Genomic DNA, 23,654 nt, shown 5'->3' on the forward strand with positions numbered 1-23,654 from the left:
ACTGTCACCACCTCTATCAACATCATACTGGAGATCCTAGCCAATGCACTAGGAAAGAAGAGATTATAAAGAATAATAAAACATAAATAAAACTCATTGTTCACAGGTGACACAATTGTGTGTGCAGGAAATTCCAACAAGTCTTTAGATAAAGTGTTGGAATTAATCAGTGAATTTAGCCTGGTTGCCATATGAAAGGTCAAAATTAAAAATCAATTATATTTCAGTACAGCAACAATGGGGAGCTGGAAAAATAAATTTTTAATTATGCCACTTATAATGGCATTTTAAAATTAGGAATTAACATTGGAATTAACATTAAACACTTAGGAATAAACCTAACAAAAATGTGCAAGGCCTCATACATAGAAATATATAAGGCATTAGTGAGAAAAATTAAACATCTAATAAATGGAAGAATATACCATGCTATTGAATAGGAAGATTCACTATTGTAAAGAAGTCAGTTCTCCTCCAGAATGATTTATGGAGACAATGCAATTCCAGTCAAAATCCGGGCAGGATATTTGTGACAACTGAAAGTTCCTTTCAAGACCAGAAATAGCTAAGATAACTTTGAACACTATAATCAAAGTGAGAGGATTCACTTCAGCAAAAACCAATACTTACTATAAACGTATGGTCATTAAAACACTGAACTATTGACCAAGAAAAAGTATATATACCAATGGAGTAGAATAGGGAGGCCAGAAAATTACCCATGTATTATGTATATGCATACATGGTTTATTTCAAAGATGGCACTGCAGAGCTATGAGAAAAATGGTTTTTTTCCAATAAGTAATTTGGGGTCAATTGGATAGCCTTACTAAAGGAAAGAAAGAAAAAGAAATTTGATCCTTTCCTCACACTTTACAAAAATTCATTGCAGGTGGATTGTAGATCTAAATGTAACAGCTAAAATAATAGTCTCTAGAAAATAATCCAGAAGAATATCTTCATCCCTCGGGTTACAGTAAGATTTCTTGAGCAGAATGCAAAAATTACTAACCCTAAGGAAGAGCTATTAACTTTTATTCACCAAAAGACACCATTAAGAGTGTGAACAGGCTAGCCATAAAGTGAGAGATGTCTATAACACACAGCAGAGGGTTCTTATCTAGAATATATAAAGGACCCCTACAAATAAATAAGATAAATACAGACTCAATAGAAAAATGAGCAAGAAACTTAAGCAGTTCACCGAAGAGGTTATCTAACTGACCAGTAAACATAAGAAAACATTCTCAAGCTCATTAATAATCATGTATTTTAGTCCATTCAGGCAGCTATAACAAAATATCATAGACTAGTGGCTTATCAACAACAGAAATTTATTTCTCACAGTTTTGGAGGCCAAGAAGTCCAAGGTTAAGGTGCTGGCAGATTTATGTCTGGTGAGGGCCTTCTTCCTGGTTCATAGGCAGCAGTCTTTTTGCTGTGTCCTCACTTGACATAAGAGACAAGGGAACTCTCTGGGGTCTTTCTTATGAGAGCACTAATCTCATTCACAGGGCTCCCCACCTCATGACCTAATCACCTCCTAAAGGCCCCACCTCCAAATACCACCACCTTGGGGGTTAAGATTTAAATATGAATTGGAGGTTGGGGGGATACAAACATTCAGTCTATAGCATGAGGGAAATGCAAATAAAAGCCACAGGAGACAAAATTATATACCATATAATTCCATTTATATAGACCTCAAAAACTGCCCATACTAACGAGTAGTGCTAGAAGTCAAGATAGTGGTTTCTCTTGGGTAGGAAAGACAGGCTGGTGTTTAAGAGAGTGCCCAGGGGAGGGTTCAGTGGTGCTGGTAATATTCTGGTTTTTGACCTGGTGGTGATCATAGGAGGGTGTTAAAATGACTCATGATATACATGGGAATTGTATACTATTTCTGTGTATTTTATACCTCAATATAAATTTCTAAAGTACAATAAAAGCTTGATTCTTCTCTCAAGTCTAACTTTTTAATGACTTTTTTTGTTTTGTTTGTTTGTATGTTTTGTTTTGTTTTTGAGACGGAGTCTCGCTCTGTCCCCCCGGCTGGAGTGCAGTGGCACGATCTCGGCTCACTGCAACCTCCACCTCCCGGGTTCATGCCATTCTCCCGCCTCAGCCTCCCGAGTAGCTGGGACTACAGGCGCCCGCCACCACGCCTGGCTAATTTTTTGTATTTTTAGCAGAGACATGTTATTTTAAGTCATTTGCAATAATATCATCAGCTTTTATCTGCTGCTAATTACTTAAAGCCAGTTGGGGGAAACTAGGTTGAAGATGTTTGACCATCCAGTTAGAGTATCACTCCCACCTAGGCCCAAACCCTGTAAGTAAAAAAACATGGAGAAGCCAGAATCTTGCCTTTTCCACCTGGTTTCAACTGGCAAGAAGAGTGAACAACTTTAAGAAGAGGCACCAGAATGTTACTTTTTTTTTTTTTTTTTTGAGACAGAGCCTCACTCCATTGCCCCAGCTGGAGTGCAGTAACACCATCTCAGCTCACTGCAACCTCTGCCTCCCGGGTTCAAGTGATTCTCGTGCCTCAGCCTCCCCAGTAGCTGGGATTACAGGCGCACACCACCATGTCCAGCTAATTTTGTATTTTTGATGGAGATAGGGTTTCACCACATTGGCCAGGCTGGTTTCAAACTCCTGACCTCAAGTGATGCGCCTGCCTGGGCCTCTCAAAGTGCTGGGATTACAGGTGTGAGCCACCACTCTGGGCCAGAGTGTTACTTTCTGAGAAGAAAGTAACATATGTAGCCTCTAGGCACCAGGCTTCTCCTGGACAAATGTGCATATCACTGACCATCTAGTATTTGAGAGTAGCTTCAGGCATCTTCGATTCAGCATCCTATTAATTCTATCTAGTATGATTTTTTAATTAAAAAACTTTGATTAAAAAGAGTCTACTGAGACTGTATTTCTTTTTGAAAGATAGGCCACTAGGCTTCACAAAGTATATTTAGTAACCAATCCTCATAATCATATTTCCTCTGATTTTTTCCTTAAGAGACTTTGTAGTAGGAATAGACATTGATACACAAGTATACTTCACATCTGCCACTATAATTATCACTATTCCTACTGGCATCAAAATGTTTAGGTGAGTGGCCACTCTGCATGCACGGTGGTAACATCAAATGATCCCCCACAATACTCTGAGCTAATACATAGAGGATACCCTTTTGTATATTGGATTTTTTAAACCAAATACGTGTATTTTTCAGAAATATTTTAAATGCAAAAAAAATTGCCAATAAAGTCTTCGTCCTTTTTTTTTTTTTTTTTTTTTTTTTTTTTTGAGACCTAGTCTCACTCTGTCACCCAGGCTGGAGTGCAATGGCACGATCTCAGCTCACTGCAACCTCTGCCTCCCAGGTTTAAGTGATTCTCCTGCCTCAGCCTCCTGAGTAGCTGGGACTACAGGCACCCACCACCACGCCCAGCTAATTTTTTCTATTTTTTAGTAGAGACAGGGTTTCACCATGTTGGCCAGGCTGGTCTCGAACTCCTGACCTCAGGTAATCCACCCACCTCAGCCTCCCAAAGTGCTGGGATTCCAGGCGTGAGCCACCGCGTGCAGCCACTCCTTTTCAGAGGTAAAAATTGAGAATAGGTGGACCCTATGTAACAGACTTACATGATCAAATTTAATGTATACATTTCAGTTTTCAGTTGCGACATTATACTCTTGAAGAATATGTGACATAAAAACCAAAATGAAAGCTTGGTCTTCCCTTTCATTTTACTCAGTTTATATTGACTAAGCTTTATCTGTATCTTTCTCTAGAACATTCTTTCATCAAATGGGAATAATATTGCTTTGCTCCATGTATTCAGGTTCATCAACTTGGCTGCGAAGTTGTTGTCTTGCTACTGGAACTTAATCCTGACCAAATAAATCTTTTTAACTGGGCAATTGACCGATGCTACACAGGTTCCTACCAACTTGCATCTGGCTGCTTCAAAGCCATAGCAACTGTGTGTGGAAGCAGGTACGAATTTTTATAAGCAGTGATGAGTGGCAAGTATGTTTAGGGTTACTTTTTGTGATATGAATGACGGAGAGCTGTTTTGCAACTATATGAGCAAAGTAAGTTCTATGAGAATATAAAATGTTCTGTATGTCCCCAGCAGGTAAACTACTCCCTGTAAGGTTGCAGTTCCATTGGTTTTTCTCATTTTATCAGGAAATGATTTGTTGTTATAGTACCTTTCTTTTTGATTGCCTGGAAATTCACAGTCAGGTATTACAGCAGGATTTGAAAATGACAAAGAAGATACATTATAGGAATTAAAGGAATGTCTAGAAATGTTTATAACGAGGGTGAACTATAGCCCATCAGCCATCTTTACAAAAGACCAAACCCAGGAAGTGGCCTAAAATTTTTAAACTCACTTTATCCAAAACTTCAGAAAGGAAAAAAAGAAAAGAAAATGTGATACCAAAGGTTCTATAGATTACACTTTTAAAACCATTGCCTTTGTTATATAAATTAGTTATTCAGTGTAGCCATTCAGCATGATTTATGTGCTGAAATAAGTTCATAGCTACCATGAAAGGGTTAATAAAGGTTCTCCAAGTTGCATAAGCTATTCCCAAGAAAGAGCTTATGTATCAGAAAAATTGAGGGAAACCAGCTCGTTTATTTTTGAAAATATTCATATAGAGTGTCAATTTTCCTTTTTAATTAAATGTTGCACTTTAAATAGCTATCTTGAGCTACCAGATCAAGAGAATAAAAGTGAATTAGTTTTAAATTCCAATCTCTTAGAGGTCTAAGTTAGTAAAAGCGGTATTTTGGAAGACATCTACTTTCAATAAACCTAAAATGAACATGCTATTTAGAGAGACAAGTTTCTCCTTAAAATTTTTATCTTTCTTTTATAAAGATAGTAGATAACATTTCATATCTAAAGGTTTCAGCAGTAGAGTTTTTATTATAGATTTTAATATCCATAAAAGTTAGAGCAAATGAATATAACCTAAACTGCCTGATTTTCCATCAAGTTTTATTTCCCGTTATAAGCATTACTAAAAAATATACTTTAGGACATTACCAAAGGAACATTGTTACAAAAATCTCTTTGTCCATAGTGCTTTTTTTAAAATTTTCAGATATTTCAACATTCTAAAAATAAAGTTTTGTTCACATGACCCTTTGATTTTAAAAAATATATTTAGAATCTATGGCTTGGGCTTCTTTCTTTGACAAAAATAAGTTTCACCTCTTCGCTGCCCTTCTCCCAGTGAACTTGGCTTGAACTATCCTAATCAAATTTATTGCATTGCATGGACATCTCACAAAACATTACACTGCATTTCTCTGAATAAATCTAGGTATTTTTCCTTAGGGAGCACAAATAAGTGCTTAATAAATTTAACAACATAGTCTCAATTTCAATAATATCTCTAGTCACAAAAATATTAGGTCATAAAACCTGCTATGTTCCAAGTATTTTTTAAGGCATCATTGTACACTATCTTGGTTTCTTAGACAAATATTGCATATCTGTTTGCATTCATGACACTCATCTATTCTGAAGGAAGGGCAGAGGGCAGGAGAATACAATAGCTTGAACCCAACTGTCCAGATAGTGACCAGCATTTCTGCCATTTCTCAACACAGGGCATGTTCAGAATTTAAAATTTCAGCTGTTGCCTAAATTTGCTCTTTCCACATAAATTCTCAGCCTGTGTAGTCTAGACAGGCCTCCAGAGAGGCTTGAGCAGTCATTGTGCTTGAGTTTGCAGTACTTTTTTACAAAACCAATTGTGATATTTTCAGCTCTTGCTTGATTTGTCTTCTGTAAGTTTGCTTCTAAAAAGCAACTGAAGACCTTATGAAATATGTTTCCGAAAAGTCATATGCAAACTGAATTTTATTTTAAGTTTCTCAAACAAGTTATCTACACAGTAACTCCTACAAGTCATTTTCTAAAGCAAAGAATTCTTGTAAGATAAATAATGATCTCCTTTTCAAATAGGAATGATTATATCCTGGATTTATTTGTAGAGGAATATGACAGTTTATAAGTACACTTATTTATTAAGAAACCACTCATAATTGACTTTAAAATACCTAAAGGATTAAATTTTTTTAAATGTTCTTGTTGATTTAAATTTTCTACTTTAGCTTTAGAAAAGAGGATTTGCCATTTTTGCATAATTAATGTATCAGTGTTCATTAGCTGTGGCAATGGGGAAAAATGGTTCTCTACATCCTTCTTTTTGGTTACTTTTCCAGCAGTAAAGGACTGTGTGTGAGTGTGAGAGTGTGTGTGTGTGTGTGTGTGTGAACTTACTGTTCACACAGCATGTGCTGTGAACTTACTGTTCTCTAGTCAAAACTCTACAGCTATGCCATGCTATGACTCTGCTGATATTAGGAGATAGAAAGTCAGAACAGAACTTGAAAAGGACCAAAGGAAATGAGGATAAAGATAGAAAGTGATGGTAGAACTGACAGTATTAATTTTGCAAAATTTTTCATAAAACATGTTAATATATTTGATTAAAAGCTATTAGATACAGCTCACTACTATAATTTAGTACAAAAAATTGCTTACTTGTTAGGCAGCTTTAGTTCAAATAACTATTTGGCTTCTGTGTGTGTCCTAATTAATTTTTCCCCCACTCCAAATGAGATTAGAATAAGATAGATAAGGAAATTGAGAAAGAAACTAAATGACTTTCCAAGGTTATAAATCAAGGTAAATTGTGTATTAAGAGTATAGGCCGTTTCCAATCACTAGCTTAACGCACCAGAATTCTCCTCACATTTTAATTAAATACCTAAGAATTTCATTATTTTTACTTTTACCTTCCAACACACTTTTAAAACGTGTTTAATAGATATTTTAGAATTGTATGTAAGAACAAAGTGCAAAGTATTGATTTTTAAATAATTTTGTTGGATTTATTTTCGGTGGTGGTTTTTGTTGGCATTGTTTGTATGTTTGTTTTTCTTTAAGTTAACATTCTGTAAATCTTCCTAATTTAAGTCAGGCCTAGCAAACTTGAATTCTTAAAAGTAAATGCCTATTTCTTCAGGGAATATTATCCATCTATCAACAAGGAAGACAGGCAAAGCTTATGATTCATAAATCCCAATCACACTCCCTGATGATAAATAGCCCTATTTGGTTATGTCAGCCATCTGGAGTATTTCAGGAGAGCAGAGTTGGGAATCTGGGCTCCAGAAACATACCATCTTGGGTTCAAATCCTCACTCCACCTCTAATCAAGAAGCTGTGTGTTCTTGAACAAGTTACTGCAGATGCCTACCCACTAGTAAAATAGGGCTGATGATAGGGTTAGAGTAATGATTAAACAAAAACAACCTCTTGGCCTAAGGCCTAACAAATGGTAAATACCCCATAAATAATGTTATTCAATAGTTGTTGGAGGAGAACAGCTGTGAAGTAATCCCCTCAATTAACCAGTAAAATCTTTCTCTTCAGGATACCTCAGAGCCATCTTGGCTTTGTCACATAGTACTAGGTAAGCCAGAGTAGCGGACATTTCCCAAAGTCTTCAACATCTCCTCTCTTCTAGATAGTTCTATTTCTTGTTTACTTTTTGAGTCATATCTACCTCCCATATTTATTTTATCATTTGATTTTTATTTGGTATGATCACAGCTGTCTTTATCTTTTACCCTTGCTCTGCCTATGCTGAATAATTAAATATTGAAAGGTATAAGATTCCATTTCTCAGCCTGTTTTCAACATCTAAGTACAGATAATTTACTTGTACTCTTTTGCTTATTTGAAATCTCTCTCATTGTTTCCTCCTCTGGGTTTCTTTCATTTTCTGGATCTGTTATTCCTTTCAGTGTTGTTGCTTATCAATTTAATAGCTCATTCTTCAACAACAAAATAAATGCTCTGATGACAAGGTCAAGTGCATGGCCCTGCCTAGTAAGAGGGAGGCTTTGACTGCCCCTTTCCTGCCTTTAAATCTCCAGCGATCCAGCAATATATTTGGCTCATATATATGTATATTTGTATATATATAAATGTATTAGTGTTAGATTCCAGTGTCAGAAGACAGAGACATAGGTAAAGCATCTCTGCTACTATAACACTCAGAAGGGAGTTTCCTTTCTACTTTTATAGGCAGAAAGGTCTGTTCCAAGATACGGCAATTTGTAACAATTCCAAACTTCACTGGCTATGAAATGCACTATTGTGGGCTGTCTAGGAGACTGAGAGCATTGTAGGTAAGAGCTTGAATTCTTTGAAGTCAGACTTATCTAGAAGTCTGGGCTCCACCACTTCTACATGACCTGAAGCAAGTACTTTTCTCTAGGCTTTGCATGCTTGTTGTGAAGATTAAATAACAAATCTAAGTAAAGGTCTTGGCACAGTACCTGGCACAAAGTAAGCACATAATAACATCAATGTCACCCATCATTCAACATCATTCTTGCACTCATCATCATCACCACCATCATCTGGTGGTAGTTCCCCAATTTTTCATCAGACCCACCAAACTTAGACTGTGTTTATTTAAAAATACAAGTTACAGAAAAATAAACATTTTGGAGTAAAAATTAATAAATCTATTTTGGATGGCAATATATCAGTATGTACCAAAATTTTAAGTGTGCCCTTTGACCCTGCATGACCTCTCTATGAATTTTTTCTAAAGAAAGGCCAGCACATTTGGTGTTTGTGGCACTATAATAATGAAAAAGTGAAAACAGTCTAAATATCTATCAATGCATGTCAAAAGTTGGATTTCCCAGGAAATAGACTGAGATGGATATTTGAACGCAGGACATTTATTAGGGTGGGCCCTTGGGGTCAACATCTATGGAGAAATGAAGGAATTAGGACTGGGAAGAGAAAAGAAACCTCAGTCATTCCCACTGGGGCTGCTGCTGGGGAACAGATATGACCTTGACCTAGGCAAACCTCTGGCTGAAGGTAGTTCCCAGAGAAGGCTTCAGATCAAGGATTCAGCTGGAGGATTGAGTGCCTCCATCCTGAAAGAAGGATCTAGGTGGCATACCACAGTACGCATTACAAGAGTAGTTGTTTATGATATGTTCCTAGAATGGAATATGTGGCAGCTATTAGGAAGACTGAAGTGAGCCTTATAGTTCAGTGAAAAAGCAGATCATCAAACAGTACAGACAGGTGGTGTAATCACATTTATGTTTAAAACCCTGTGCATTGAAGGAGTATTTTGATGCAAATGTCTGTATATAGACTTGGAAGACAGCTGAAATATCAAAATGTTGACAGTAATTGCCTCTTGGATAAGATTAACAATTGGGAGAATGAAAGGACATGAGATACTTCTACATTTTATTCTATTCACCTACCTGCAAGCAACACCAACTTGCAGCCCTGTGAGTGAACCATCTTCAGGGCGGACCCTCTAGCCCTATGTGTTGCTTGAATCTTTTAGAAGAAAAATATATTGATGTCATAAAAATTAATATTTGAGTAATGTTAAAAGTAGAAAAACTTTTTCATGTGTATAATTTCTCACTGAACTTAATGTAAAATGGGATGTATTCATAGTAGGACATGCCTTTCTAGAAAGGTGATTGTCTCATTCTGTTTTCTGTTGCCTATAACAGAATACCTGGAACTGGATAATTTATAGAGAAAGAAATTTATTCCTTGCAGTTATAGAGACTAAGTCCACAGTCAAGGGGCCTCATCTGGTGACGGCCTTCTTGCTGATGGGGACTCTCTACAGAGTCCTGAGGTGGCTCAGGGCTTCACATGGCAGGAGAGTTGAACATGCTAGCTTCTCTTCCTCCTCTTATAAAGCTACTGGCCCCACTCCTATGATATGTATCAATCCATTAATCCATGAATAGATTAATCCATTCATGAGGGCAGTCTCATGACCCAGTCACCACTTAAAGGCCCCCGTTCTCAATACTGCCACAATGGGGATTAAATTTCAGCATGAGTTCTGGTGGGGCAAACATTCAAACCAAAGCAGTGATTGTTCTAAAACAGAACTTCTTAGATAATGTAATTATGTGGAATCAAAAAAAAGATTCCCAAGGAAAAACAACTAATATGTTTTTTCACCTTCAAACTATCTTTTTCTTCCTGAAGTTTGTTTGAAAATAAATAGTAGTAACTCACCTTCTACATATAAACCGTTTAATAGTTCAACTCAACCAGGTGCAGTTGTTCACACCTGTAATCCCAACACTTTGGAAGGCCAAGTCGGGAGGATCACCTGAGCCCAGGAGGTGAAGATAGCAGTGAGCCATGCTCATGCCACTGCACTCCAGCCTGGGCAACAGTGAGACCTTGTCTCAAAAATAAAAAAGAGAAAAGAAAAGAAAAAGTTCAACTCACCAGGAGTTTTCTACTTATGACTTCTTTTCCACTATAATCTAAGAAAATACATATGGTGAGAAGATATCATCTTTAAATAGGATTACATAGCAAGAAAAAAATGGATTTAATCTCTCTATTCTATATGGTTATACTGCCAATTGCCACATAATCTATTCTGTGTTCCTCTCCCCCTATCCCACACATGCTATCAGTTACCAAATCCTGATGATTTTATCTCCTTAGTGTTCCTCAGATCTCTCCCTTCCCTCTGTCTCTACTGTTTCTGCCCTAATTCCAGCCCTCATCAGTTCCCATTTGCATTCTTGTAATAGCTTCCACTCTTGGCCCCATACAATCCATTCTCCACACAGCAGCCAGAGTGATTCTTCAAAAGTGAATGCCATTGCCTCCCTCCCCAGGGCAAATCCTGTAGTGCTTCTCTGAAACTTTAGGGTGAAGTCCATAGGCTGGTCATCTTCTGAACCCACCTACTGGCCTAGCCTCGCTTCCTTCTGTTCCTCTACTTATTTTATTCAGTCTACTACACAAAAATTCTTCCCTTTTACAATAGATATCTTGCTGTTTCATTCTTGTAATCTTTCAAAATGCTGTCCTCTCTATCTGGAACACTCCTGTACTACCCCTTCTGTGACCTGGCTAATGTCACCTGGTGCTTCAAGACCCATTTTACTTGTTTCCTCTTCAGAAAAGACTTCTCTACCCCCCATCTAATGTAGGTGTCCCTCATCAGGATTCTCGTAGCATGCTGTGGATGTTCCAACAACACTCATCAGAACTAGACTGTACAGGTTGTCTCCATGACTAAACTGTAAGCCCTCCTTAAGGACTGGGACCAGCCTTGCTATCTTTGTATCATTGGTACTTTGTATGTTGTTCCTGTATGTTGTTCCTTTATTAAGTTGTTTGGCACTTAATAAATTTAGAAGAATCAAATGAAAATATTAATTTGGTGAGCTATTGAGAAATTTAGTACATGTATCCTTTTCTGTCTTTTTCACTTGTTGGTTTGCATTAAAGTCCGTTTGCATCAGATAGACTTTTGTGTTCTTTTATCCTGGTGTCCCAGTATTTATGCATCAGATAGACTTTTGTGTTCTTTTATCCTGGTGTCCCAGTATTTAATTTTAAACCAAAATAAAGTCATTTTCCTTTATCTACTGATAAATAGCAAAAGAAGGAAGCAAAAAAATGGCCAGGTGGGGGTAAGAATGTCACTAATAAGTGACCGAGGTCAGCATGCCAGCTAGAATTTTAAGAGGTAACAATATAGCCACTCTGTCTTATAAACCATGCTTTTTTTGTTTTGTTCTGTTGTGTTTTTAGGAACTATCCCTTCGACATAGTGACATTGTTAAACCTTGTTCTATTCAAGGCCTCTGACACCAACAGAGAGATTTATGAAATCTCCATGCAGCTCATGCAGGCACGTATCATTTACTGGCATAGAAAATATCCATCCTTGAGTACAGAAAATAGAAATGGTAGTTGATTACCTAATTGCTGTTTATTGATAGGCCTTTGTTTATTTCTGCATATCATTTGTGGCTATGAAGAGTGAGAAAGCAACTATATAATCTTTTGTAAACATACTAATTAAACTGATGTTTTACCTTTAATTCTATTTTTAAATGGGAATTAATTAATTTTGTTACTTCTAACCTTTGTTAAATACAAATGCTCATGAGATATCCAGCTAATGCTTTTCATACTACTTTTTTACTTTCCTACATCTTTATAGATCCTTGAAGCAAAGCTTTTTGTATACTCAAAGAAAGTCGCTGAGCAAAGACCGGGAAGTATTCTCTATGGAACACACGGCCCGCTGCCACCCCTCTACAGCGTGTCACTCGCCCTCTTGTCATGTGAGCTAGCCAGGATGTACCCTGAGCTCACACTCCCCCTCTTCTCAGGTACCAGGCAATAGTCAATAATGACATATGTGATCATTTCTAATAATGACGTATGTGATCATTTCTAATAATGACATATGTGATCATTTCTTTGCTCTAAGTAATTTTTCTTTTTAAATTCTAGTTTAATTTTAGAGTTGTGACCAGGCACGATGCCACGCATTCCTGTAATCCCAGCACTTTGGGAGGCCAAGGCAGGCAGATCACTTGAATCAGGAGTTTGAGACCAGCCTGGCCAACATGGTGAAACCCTGTCACTACTAAAAATACAAAAATTAGCCAGGTCTGGTGGCGTGTGCCTGTAATCCCAGCTACTTAGGAGGCTAGGCAGGAGAATCGCTTGAACCCAGGAGGCAGAGGTTGCAGTGAGCCAAGATTGCGCCACCGTACCCCAACCTGGGCAACAGAGTGAGACTCTGTCTCAAAAAAAAAAAAAAAAAAAATGTTAGAGTGATAATTAGTGATGCTAAGTTTGTAGGTCAGAATTACTGTGGGCTAGATCCAGTTACATATGAAAGTAAATTCTATAATTGTTAAATGAAAAAAATTTCTTTATCTAAAGCAGTGTAGGCATAAACATACATATGACAAATGCAAGGTGCTTAGATTAATAATACTAACTTCTGCATACATTATATATATAAATTTCCCAAAGAAACTAATATCCCACAAAAGCTAAATATGAACAGTGTAATTTATAACACATATAATTGCTGCAAGTTGTTTGGTGGTTGTGATAGTGGTGGTGTTTTGTAGCTTGTATTTTGCTACATATATAAGTTGTTGAAAGTTTGAATTTTTGCATATTCTTTACAATCTTCATAAATAGTTTTTGTGAATTTGGCTTTGCATAGTGGATGGATTGCCACATGGAGGATAAACTGCACTTAGGTAATGCAGAATTGCTAAAAAATTGCATTTGTCAGGCCGGGCGTGGTGGCTCACACCCGTAATCCCAACACTGGAGACCGAGGAGGGCTAATCACCTGAGGTCAGGAGTTTGAGACCAGCCTGGCTAACATGGTGAAACCCCATCTCTACAAAAAAGACAAAAATTAGCTGGGCATGGTGGCCCACGCCTCTAGTCCCAGCTACTCAGGAGGCTGAGGTAGGAGAATCACTTGAACCCGGGAGGCAGCCATTGCAGTGAGCCGAGATCATGCCATTCCACTCCAGCCTAGGCAACAGAGTGAGACTCTGTCTCAAAAAAAAAAAAAAAAAAAAAAAAAAAAAAAATGCATTTGTCACCTAACTTCTTGCCTAAGCTTACGTAGCACTTTGCCAAGAGACAGACTTTGGCCTCTTGAATTCATCCTGTTTTTCCATCTCTATCACCACCTCACCACTGCTTTGTCCAGACCTTCCTCAGTCCTTCCCTGCCTCTGCATTACCTAACTACAGTTTATCTTCCATGTGGCAGTCCGTCCACTATGCAAAGCCAAATATGTCCAGCACTTCTTAACTCAAACTTCTCTGCCCAATTGTCCTAAAAATAGCTGATAACAGCCTACGTTTTGTGAGTGGATAGTAGGTACCAGCCTCCATGCTAGGTACTTTATGTGCATTGCATTCATCACTTAATATTTATAAACCCTGGTATAGTACAGTGGTTAGAACAGAGGCTTTGGGGTCAGGCAACCTTTCACTAGTTGTTTGACTGTGGGCAAGTCACAGAACCTCTAAATTACATTCCTTATCTGTAATAGTCATGACTACCCCATAGGATGTGAAGATTAAAGTGATCTAATGAAAACCAAGCAGCTGGCCCAGTCCTGGCATGGAATTATCACAACTACCACCACCACCATCATCATTGTTTTACAGATGAGAAACTAAGGTTTAGAGATGTTAAATAATTTGCTCAAGACCATATAGCTAGGAAGCAACCAAGTCAGAATTAAATCTAGATCTGTATTCCTCCAAAGCCATTGCTATAAAATTAGAACTCAGCCAAGGGGTGGGGGAAAAAAAGCTCCTTTTCTAAACTTGCTTTCTACCTTTTCATTCAAGAATCCTCTACTCCAGTCCTACTGAATCTTTGACCAACATTCCAGGTCCTCTTGTAAATCTTTGCTTCTGTACATGCTGTTGAATGGCCCTCACCCCTTCTTCCTAACTTCAACTTTCCAGAAGATCTAACTTAACATCCACCTCAACTGTGCAGACCTCTCCACATACCTGAGGCAGAGTTAGTCACTTCTTTGTGTAATACCAGAAACAGTGGAGAGACCCAATAAAAGCCTTTTTAGTAAATTAATTCTCTTCTTGCAAAACTAAAATTTATTTTTATGCACTTCACCCAAGATTTGAGTGCTGCCTACATGCTAGGCACTGTGCTTGGGTTTCAGAAATACAGAGGGAAATAAAAGTCTCTCCCATCAAAGGTTCATAGTCTAGCAGAAAAGATAGATATGCAATCAAGCCAAGCACAGTGGCTTATGCCTGTATCCCAGCACCCTGGGAGGCTGAGGCAGGTGGATCACTTGAGGCCAGGAGTTCGAGACCAGCCTGGCCAACATGGCGAAACCCTGTCTCTACTAAAAATACAAAAATTAGCTGGGCATGGTGGCACATGCCTGTAGTCCCAGCTACTAGGAGGCTGAGGCACAAAAATTACTTGAACCCAAGAAGCGGAGGTTGCAGTGAGCCGAGATTGTGCTACTGCACTCCAGCCTGAGCGACAGAGCGAGACTCTGTCTCAAAAAAAAAAAAAAAAAAAAAAGGTGTGTGATCAAATAATTTTGATACAGTATAGCAAATGCAATTTTTTAAAAAAGAAAAATGCTCAATGTATTAGACAGTAGCTGAAGGACTAATCAATTATTGGGCCAGGAATATCAGAAAAGAATTCCCAGAGAGAAATTGATGTCTAAGCTGTAGTTTGAAAGGAGTAGAAATTTGCATAGCAGACAAGTAGTTGATAGACATTACAGAGCAAGAGACCATTGCATATGCATCAGCTTAGAGTTATAAACTAGCATGATGTAATTGGGGGATTATATAGAGGTCAGTTTAGGTAACATAACGTGCAGGAACAGGAAAAGCTAGAGGTGGTCGTGGGCAGATGCAGAGGCCAAAATCATTATCTTGGAAGGCCTTGTGTACACTACAAGGTTTGTAGGCCAGCAATCTTCCATATGTGCTTTTTGAATCCCCCTTCAGAGGTCTGTAAACAGAGAGAGCATCCAAGCAAGCTGCTGGGGTTTTGAAAGCCACTGATGAGTTGCAAACGAGAAGAGGGAGTATCAAGATTAGAATGCATTTTTAAAAGCCTGGTTGCAGTATGGAGGGTGGATTAGTGAACATCCAGTCTGGACAGAGGAGGATAGTTAAGAAACGACGGCAATAGTCCAAGGAGGAAATAATAAATGATAAGGGCCTGAACAAAGACAGCCCAATGAGACTGGAGAGGAGAAACCAGAGCGAAAAGCTGCCAAGCAAAGGCACAGAAGAGAATGCCTACCGTGATATCAGGGAGGTCAGTGATGATAACCCTCCTAGAAACCCAATACAGAGAGAGGGGAAGGTTTGGTGCAAGGCAGAGATCAGGAGCCCAGCCCAGGATGTTGAGTGTATGCCTCTGCTGGACTTCCTCCTGTATGGATGAGCCTGAACTGAGGGAGGTCAGTGCTAGCAATTCACAGAAGGATGGAAGGGATTAGAGCCACAGGCATGGATGAGATCAGGAATGGAGAGAGCACAGAGTGGAAGAAAGGGCCTGGACACCCCCACTTTTGCAGACTGGTCCGAGGAAGAGCAGAAGGGTGAGAAGGAATGGAGGGAGAACACTCAGGAGAAGGGTTTCATGGAAACATAAAGGAAAAAGAGATTTAGAAGGAGAGAGTGAGCAGTGCACAGCCTCCGATGCAGTAGAGAGATCCCAGAAGAGAAGACCTGAACATGACTCTCTTGAGTTTCGAGATTCATTGGTAACTGTCAGTAGTTTCTGCAGGGAGGTAGTGGCAGAAGCCAGATCACAGTGGCCTGGCTGAGAAAGAATGTAGAAAGAGAGGCTGGCCCTCCAGTGGGGTGCAGAGTCAGAGGAGGAGTTTTAAGGATGAGTGATATTGGAGCATGTTTATTAGCTGAGAGGGAGATGCTAGTAAAGTGGGAGTGGTTCACAATTCAGGAGAGAGGAAACAGTCCAGCAGGTTTAACCAGATCAGAGGCTCCTATGAGTTGCAAGCAGGTTCAACCTACATTTCCTTGAAGAATTACCTTTTGGCAGTTTTGGCTTAGGGGAAATTACTTTTTAAAAATAACACAGAAAAATTAGGAGGTTATAATAGATTCCAAACACTTGTTTTTAATATAAACCCTGTGGTGAAATTTTTATTGCCTGTAATTTCAAGTGACCTAATTATTGTAAACGGCCAGACAAATTGTTCAGGTCCACTGAACAAGAGCATCCCACTGATGTGGTCTCACATTTTATTTAAAATATTTCTGGAGCAGTGAACTGAGGGCTATTTGCATGTCTTTGGCATTTTTCTTTTCTTGTTCCCTTTTAAAAAGGGAACTACCCTTGACTGTCCAGGAGCTACGTGGGTGCTTGGGCTACCTCAGGCAGACATCCCTACCCTCTTGGTGCTGATATCTGTCAGACAAAATGCAATTAACATAATAAACAAGCAAATTATGTAATGCATAAGTCTTTGCTCCAAAAAGTCTATAGATTTTTATACCATTGTCAAAAGATAGGTCTTTTGAATAACTGCTCTCTCTTTTATTTGTTTTTGGGATTTTTTCCCCCATCTTAAAGTCCAGATCCTTCTAGTGGAGTTTAAATAGTTCTCCCACCATAAAACTATTCTGAGTCTTTGCACCCAGAAGTCATTTTCCCACCGAACCCCCAAAGCACTCTGTTTGTGCCTTTCTGATTTCATTTGTCACTGTTTCCCTTGCCCCAGAGTGATTTGTCAACATAATTTGTCTGAGTCTCTTTCTTAGGGGCAGGAACTGCATCATTTGTCAGTCTTTGCTGTCTTTGTCATGTCTAGCACAGTGGCTTGCACCTAGAAAATGCCCCGTACCTTGGGACAAATGAATGTTCTGATTTTATAAGGATTTGAGTATGTGACATAACAGTCACATACATCAGTCACATCCATAAATGTAGAAATCAAGTAAATTTTGAAATTTTGACCTATATGAAACATAATAGCTTAGCACTGTCTGATTATTGTGATATAACATTATGGTCTGCAAAATAAAAAATTATAATTTTAATTTTAGGAAAAGGGCCAAATTGATTAAAGCTGCTGTTTCAGAAGATCCCATGGATTATCTTGGCATAATTCCTGGCATCTGTGTTCTATTATTTAGCAGCCATGAGCCCTCTAAGCGAGATTGCATTGCCACACTGGATCATAACACCTGTATGAGACCAAGCTTTCTAATTTCCCTGAGGATAAAATACCTTCTTTTCTAGATATGAGAGATAGGAGATTACATCGGAGCCTACTGCGTATACATAATGCTGTGCTTCTCTATCTTAGAAAGTTTATTTGGATTATAAAATTAAATACTGCTGGCAGTGAAACAATGCCAAAATGCTCTGAGAGAAAGTAATGGTGAAATAACTGGACCAGACCTAGGGCTTCACTATTTGGACTCACGTGTCTCACAGGGGACACGCAGCCCTTGGCAGGCACCTTCCACATGCTTAGCAGTTTTCAAGACGACTCTGCAAAGTGGGTTTATTCTTCCTAGAGATCCACATGTCACTTTTTAACAGCCAGTGTTTCATGGAAGACACTTTGTAAGACACTGGGTCAGTGGTAAGGTAATCATTGGTGTTAGACTGATCCTAACCACAATTTATAAGAGCCTGATGGATGATAGGCACTGTGCTGAGCACATTGCATTCATTATGATTATATCTTTTAGTCATTACGGTAGCCTGATGTGGGGCCCTATCAGTCCCATTTTACCGACAAGGGAACTGAGGAGCAGAGATGTTAAGTAACTAGCCCAGAGTCACATGCCACTAGTATGTGGTGGATCTGGAATCTGAACACATGCGCTTCTAACACCAAGTCCCTTATTTTGTCCACCCTCTGATATACATCTTCCGCTAGCAGTGGATTTGAACTCACTCCACTTTTACCAAGCCTGGGCTTGCCCCACAGTGCTATACACTTTCCTGCACAGGGCACCAGATGTGGAGCAACAAGCTTGCAGACAAGCCTTGGTTTTATCATTCTGTGGCCTTGGGGAGCTCCTGTATATGAAAATGTTTTGTAAACGTAGGACACTGTTCAGTCTGCAAGTTGGCATTTGAATTTCCATTTATTTTGGTGGAATAAGGTATGGATGACTCTCTGTCACTGCAATTCTCTTTAGAGGTAAGCCAGCGATTCCCCACAACACACCCCAACGGGCGCCAGATCATGCTTACCTACCTGCTGCCCTGGCTGCACAACATCGAGCTGGTGGACAGCAGGCTCCTCCTCCCGGGGTCGAGCCCCAGCAGCCCAGAGGACGAAGTCAAGGACCGGGAAGGTGACGTGACTGCTTCTCACGGGCTGAGAGGAAATGGCTGGGGCTCTCCAGAAGCCACGTCACTGGTCCTGAACAACCTCATGTACATGACGGCCAAGGTAAACTCAGAGGAAATGTGCTTCAAATAGCATGGCTCCATCATCAGAAAAAAACCCTGGGTTAGTCAAACCCCAGGGAAAATGGGATTCCTTTAAAAATCACATGAATGGCGATAAATAGTGGTGATGGTTGCACAGAAATATGAATGGACTTAATGCCACAGGCTGTACACTTACAAATGGTGGTGATGGTAAACTTTATGTTATGCGTATTTTACAGCAATTTTAAGAATGATAATGAAAATAAAAATAGGCCTAATATTTAAAAAACTCACATGAATAGGTATTGTGCATGATTGATTTTTGCATTATTAATTACTGTTTACTGAAAGATGGCATCTTTCTGATAAATGGTCATGTTTCCCCCTTCTTATGATTTTGAGATGGTCATGACCCTCAAAACTACTTTCAGTCAAACCTTTTGCATCCTTACAGTTTTCACACATCTCTTGGGCCGGTTTTTATTTTGTTATAGTATGGAGATGAAGTTCCTGGGCCAGAAATGGAAAATGCTTGGAATGCTTTAGCCAACAATGAGAAATGGAGCAACAACCTGAGGATCACCTTGCAGTTCCTGATTAGCCTCTGTGGGGTCAGCAGCGACACAGTTCTCCTACCCTATGTAAGTGTCTCTCAGCCCTTCAAGAGTGATTATTCCTGCAGGGACTCCCATGTGCAATTTGCAAGTCAGAATGTGCTCTTTGCTCCAGCTAAAATAGAAATGTCCAGTTAGTCACATGAATCTCCTGTGAGCTCATCCAGATATTACATAAAAGTTCCCTTCTGCCCCCTAGACACAGGCTATGTGTGCTAGTGATGCCTCTGTCATCTCCTTGCTCTGAGCCTTGGGACACAGAAACCTATTGATATAGCAGGTGGATATTTTTCTAGCAGTTACTGAAAGCTGCCTTCTATAAACATTGGACCTACTATGTAAGAGACACTAAGTAAAGTGTTGTATTATTACTAATAAGAATGTTTCATGTTTACATCCTGATGCTCTTGAAACAGAATAAGAAAGTAGAGTATCCAGGTTTTTCTCTTCAAATTCAAGTGGTAGAAGAGAGAAGTGAGCATGGAGAAATCCTTCTGAAATGTCTGATATTTACAGTTGGTATTTAAAAGTGATAGGATCAACAGAATGACAGCATTTTTAAAACCCAAACTCAATTGGCATTTCTGTGCTGGTTGTTTTTGTGACAGGTTTATGTCTTCCTGCTGCCTTGAGTCCACATAAGCCTCACTGCAGCTTGCAGGGCTCAGGTTGGACTATGAGGCCTGCAATAGTGTGGAGCTTTAATCCAGAGTTATTTTTAAAATTTAAAACCATAAAAACAGCTAAAACTCATTTGTTTCTTGGGGAGAAGAGAATAGCAGGGGACTGGATTCCTTTTTAAACAAAAATAGCTAGCAGTTTTTCCCCAGGGTTTGTATAAATAAAATTATTTCTGAAGATGAGAACTTTGATGGCAAGTTTTCAGTTTAGATAGAATTCACGTACCTCAAAAGTAACTTTTAAAAACTTAGCATTAGAAAAGGTAAGGGCTTTAAGAACACACTGTTGTCAGACGTGCCGATGAAGAGAGGTGAATTTTAATCCAAGTCCTTGGTTCATCCTAGGATAGCACAAAGATTAGCTATCACGGTGACAGCTCCTGCATGATGACAACTTATCTAAATGAGAGGTTTACTGGCCTAGTGTTCCTGTGGACTAGGCTCTGTGAAACATCCCTTGTTTTCTTTTTTCCTTCTCAGATTAAAAAAGTGGCAATATACTTGTGTCGTAACAACACCATTCAAACCATGGAAGAGCTTCTCTTTGAGCTGCAGCAGACAGAGCCCGTGAACCCCATCGTCCAGCATTGCGACAACCCGCCCTTCTACCGCTTCACGGCCAGTAGCAAGGCCTCCGCAGCAGCCTCGGGTAAGAAGAGCAACCGGGCAGACACCTGGTCACAGATCCCTGGGGTTTCCTTCATGTAGATTCCTGAAAGGATATGAGAATGTGTTTGTTACTTTTTTCTTGTTCCTGTGTGTGCATTCAATTAAGAGATGGCTTAAGAATAACTGAGACATGGGCTGGGCGTGGTGACTCACGCCTGTAATCCCAGCACTTTGGGAGGCTGAGGCTGAAGTCAGGAGTTCAAGACCAGCCTGGCCAACATGACAAAACCCTGTCTCTACTAAAAATACAAAAACTTAGCCGGATGTGGTGGCACGCGCCAGTACTCCCAGCTCCTCAGGAGGCTGCAGGAGGAGAATCGCTTGAACCCACGAGGCGGAGGTGGCAGTGAGCCAAGATTGCACCACTATACTCCAGCTTGGGCGACAGAGCAAGACTGTGTCTCAAAAAAAAGAGAATAACTGAGTCTCTTAGGGATCATAGGGTTAATGAAATGATCTTGTAAAGATGACTGAGAATCTTTGGCTCAAGCATCCTCCATCACAGAACTTTGTATTTCAGCCGATCCCAGCCAGGACACTGCAGTCACTCAGGAATCTCATTTCTGGATCCTCCTTCTTGTATCTGGACCCTCCCTTGGCTATATTCCTTCAGCGTTGATTAAAATTCCCCCCAAAAGTATTATCACTTTTGGTTAATTGGTGTCTCAGCAACCTTTCATGAAATATATGCCATCCTCCTCAAATTCCTTGAAGTCTGCCTCCCTTCTGCTGACCTCATGCAGTAACTGCCTTCCAATTCCTCTCCTCCCTGAGTCTACTGTCTCCTCTGTTCGCCCTACACCCTGCCACCAGAGCAGTGTTCTTACAGGGAAGGAGTAGCACAGCAATCAGAAGTGCTAGGTGCTTGGCCTTACTTCACTAGCATTAGTTTAGTAACTCCTGGACCCAGAAATACTAAAGCAGCCAACAGCAGGGCCAGCCACTATAAATAAGCTCATTGCCTAAGTGGCCAGGAAGAAGAGGTTTCAGGAATGTAGGCTTGCTTTACGAGAGTTAAGGAATTTGGTTTGACCATAACAGATGTCTACGATTCTCTCATTTCAGTGGTGTGGGCTTGGAAGATTGTTTAGAATGTCTGAGATTGTGCAGAAGATGTAAAAACTCTTCCAAACATAAGATTTTACAGGAAATCTTTCCCTGGAATTACTTGAGACTTGAGCTTGACCCCTCAGCTTGCATCTTTTTATAAGTGTTTTTCTTCCAATCCCATCTACAGGAACCACCTCTAGCAGCAATACAGTGGTTGCTGGCCAGGACAATTTCCCAGATGCTGAGGAGAACAAGATATTGAAAGAATCTGATGAAAGGTTGGTACACAAATTTGACTTAATATCCAGTGTAATGTTCTGCAATAATCTATACATAGACATCAATACAGGTTTGTGGAGTTTCATAAATTTTGCACATACATAAAAATCCTTCTTTGTTTTTAGAAACTCAGACTTACTTTCCAACTCTACTCAGTATATCCCTAAAGATAACAGTTATTTCTGTGCAAAGTCAGAGAAGAGAAAGATTAAGAAGGGTGTTGTTCTGGTGGTGGTGGAATTCCGCTTACCTCAGGGCTTAGTAAAAACCATGAGTTGTTCTGCTAATGGACACAGACCATCTGGAATTAGAATTGCCATGTGAAATTTTCAAATCTGATTGTTGAATAATTTCTTAGGGATAGAGTAGTCATCTTGAGATGAGTTCTATGAAACATGATTATTCTTATTTTACTTTTGCTTTGTCCTGTCTTGGTTAACCAAAACACTATCTTTTCCTGCTAAACAAAGTCTCCGTTCCCTCCACATTAGCTCTTTAATAATATTTCTCCCATATCTCAGCCTTCTTATTGCCTTGCCTATGAACTACTCATCAGTAGTCAAATCAGAGTCACTCTTTCCTGCAGTTGATTGTGAAGAGCAGGGAGACAAACCAGGAGAGAAAAACAAAACTCAATTTTAAAAAAATGAAAATTAGGATGATCCTCACGGTGTTGAAAACGCCTTCAGCTGAGCATTTTATAGTAAAAGGTAATGAGGGAGCCTTTTTACTTAAGAAATTAGTAAAAAGGATGAGATGCTCACGAATGCATATTAAAGGTAATTTAGGGGATCAAGTGGTGAAAATAACTCACTTAGCCCAAAATGCCCCAGCAAGCCCACAGTGCTTCCTGAGCATTCTGAGGATTTCATCATGTGTATTGGGGCACAGTAGGGGCTGGCGTGGAGACGACCTGGCACAGGGCTGCCTGCCCTTGGGGCTCTGAAGGCTCCTTCCCTAATTCAGGCACCAGCCAGATTCCTCACTGCATCACTGGGCAGCTGTGTTACCTTCAGGCAGATGCTCAACCATACGGGCTTCCCTTCAGACTAAAAGCCCAAACCCAGCAGATCACGAATTATAGACCTTGTCCTTTGAAGTTCTCTAATAAAGCCTTTTATTTCTTTCTCAGGAATGAATAAAGGTTTTTATATTCCACATATTAGTGAAGGTACAAGATTGTTAATTAGCATGTTCCTTTTTAAAATCTATATTTGCTATTAATATTACCTTCTTTGGAAAACTACCTCATGATAAAAGTCACAGTATTTCTCTAAAGATATTTTTACTTTCTCACTAGACTATAACATTCTTGATCATTTATTGTTTTGTCTGAGTTTCCTGTCTGAATTTTATTTGAGGTAGAAAGATGATAGATCTCCATGTATTACCATCTCATTACAAAGGCCTGTTTAGGGCCAGAGTTCTGAGTGTCCTGCCTAGAGGTTTTAGTGGTGCCTTTGAACTTAAGAAGCCAGTAATCTGTCTAATATCAAGATCACAGAACATCTTCAAGAGA

General features: G+C 39.4%; 1 protein-coding gene across 6 annotated transcripts in view; it reads left to right on the forward strand.

Moving 5' to 3' along the window:
- FRY (FRY microtubule binding protein) overlaps positions 1–23,654 on the forward strand; it is a 449,258-nt gene that overhangs the window by 342,745 nt on the left and 82,859 nt on the right. For all 6 annotated transcript variants that reach the window (XM_054664864.2, XM_063792435.1, XM_003314107.6 and 3 more), the window contains 7 exons: positions 3,850–4,004; positions 11,674–11,773; positions 12,089–12,260; positions 18,606–18,862; positions 19,338–19,484; positions 20,618–20,786; positions 22,044–22,134. In XM_054664864.2, the coding sequence (XP_054520839.2) occupies positions 3,850–4,004; positions 11,674–11,773; positions 12,089–12,260; positions 18,606–18,862; positions 19,338–19,484; positions 20,618–20,786; positions 22,044–22,134 (1,091 nt within the window). The remainder of the gene's footprint in view (positions 1–3,849; positions 4,005–11,673; positions 11,774–12,088; positions 12,261–18,605; positions 18,863–19,337; positions 19,485–20,617; positions 20,787–22,043; positions 22,135–23,654) is intronic.

Source organism: Pan troglodytes, chromosome 14 (assembly GCF_028858775.2).
Source record: "Pan troglodytes isolate AG18354 chromosome 14, NHGRI_mPanTro3-v2.0_pri, whole genome shotgun sequence".
In the NCBI taxonomy this organism is placed as follows: Eukaryota; Metazoa; Chordata; class Mammalia; order Primates; family Hominidae; genus Pan; species Pan troglodytes.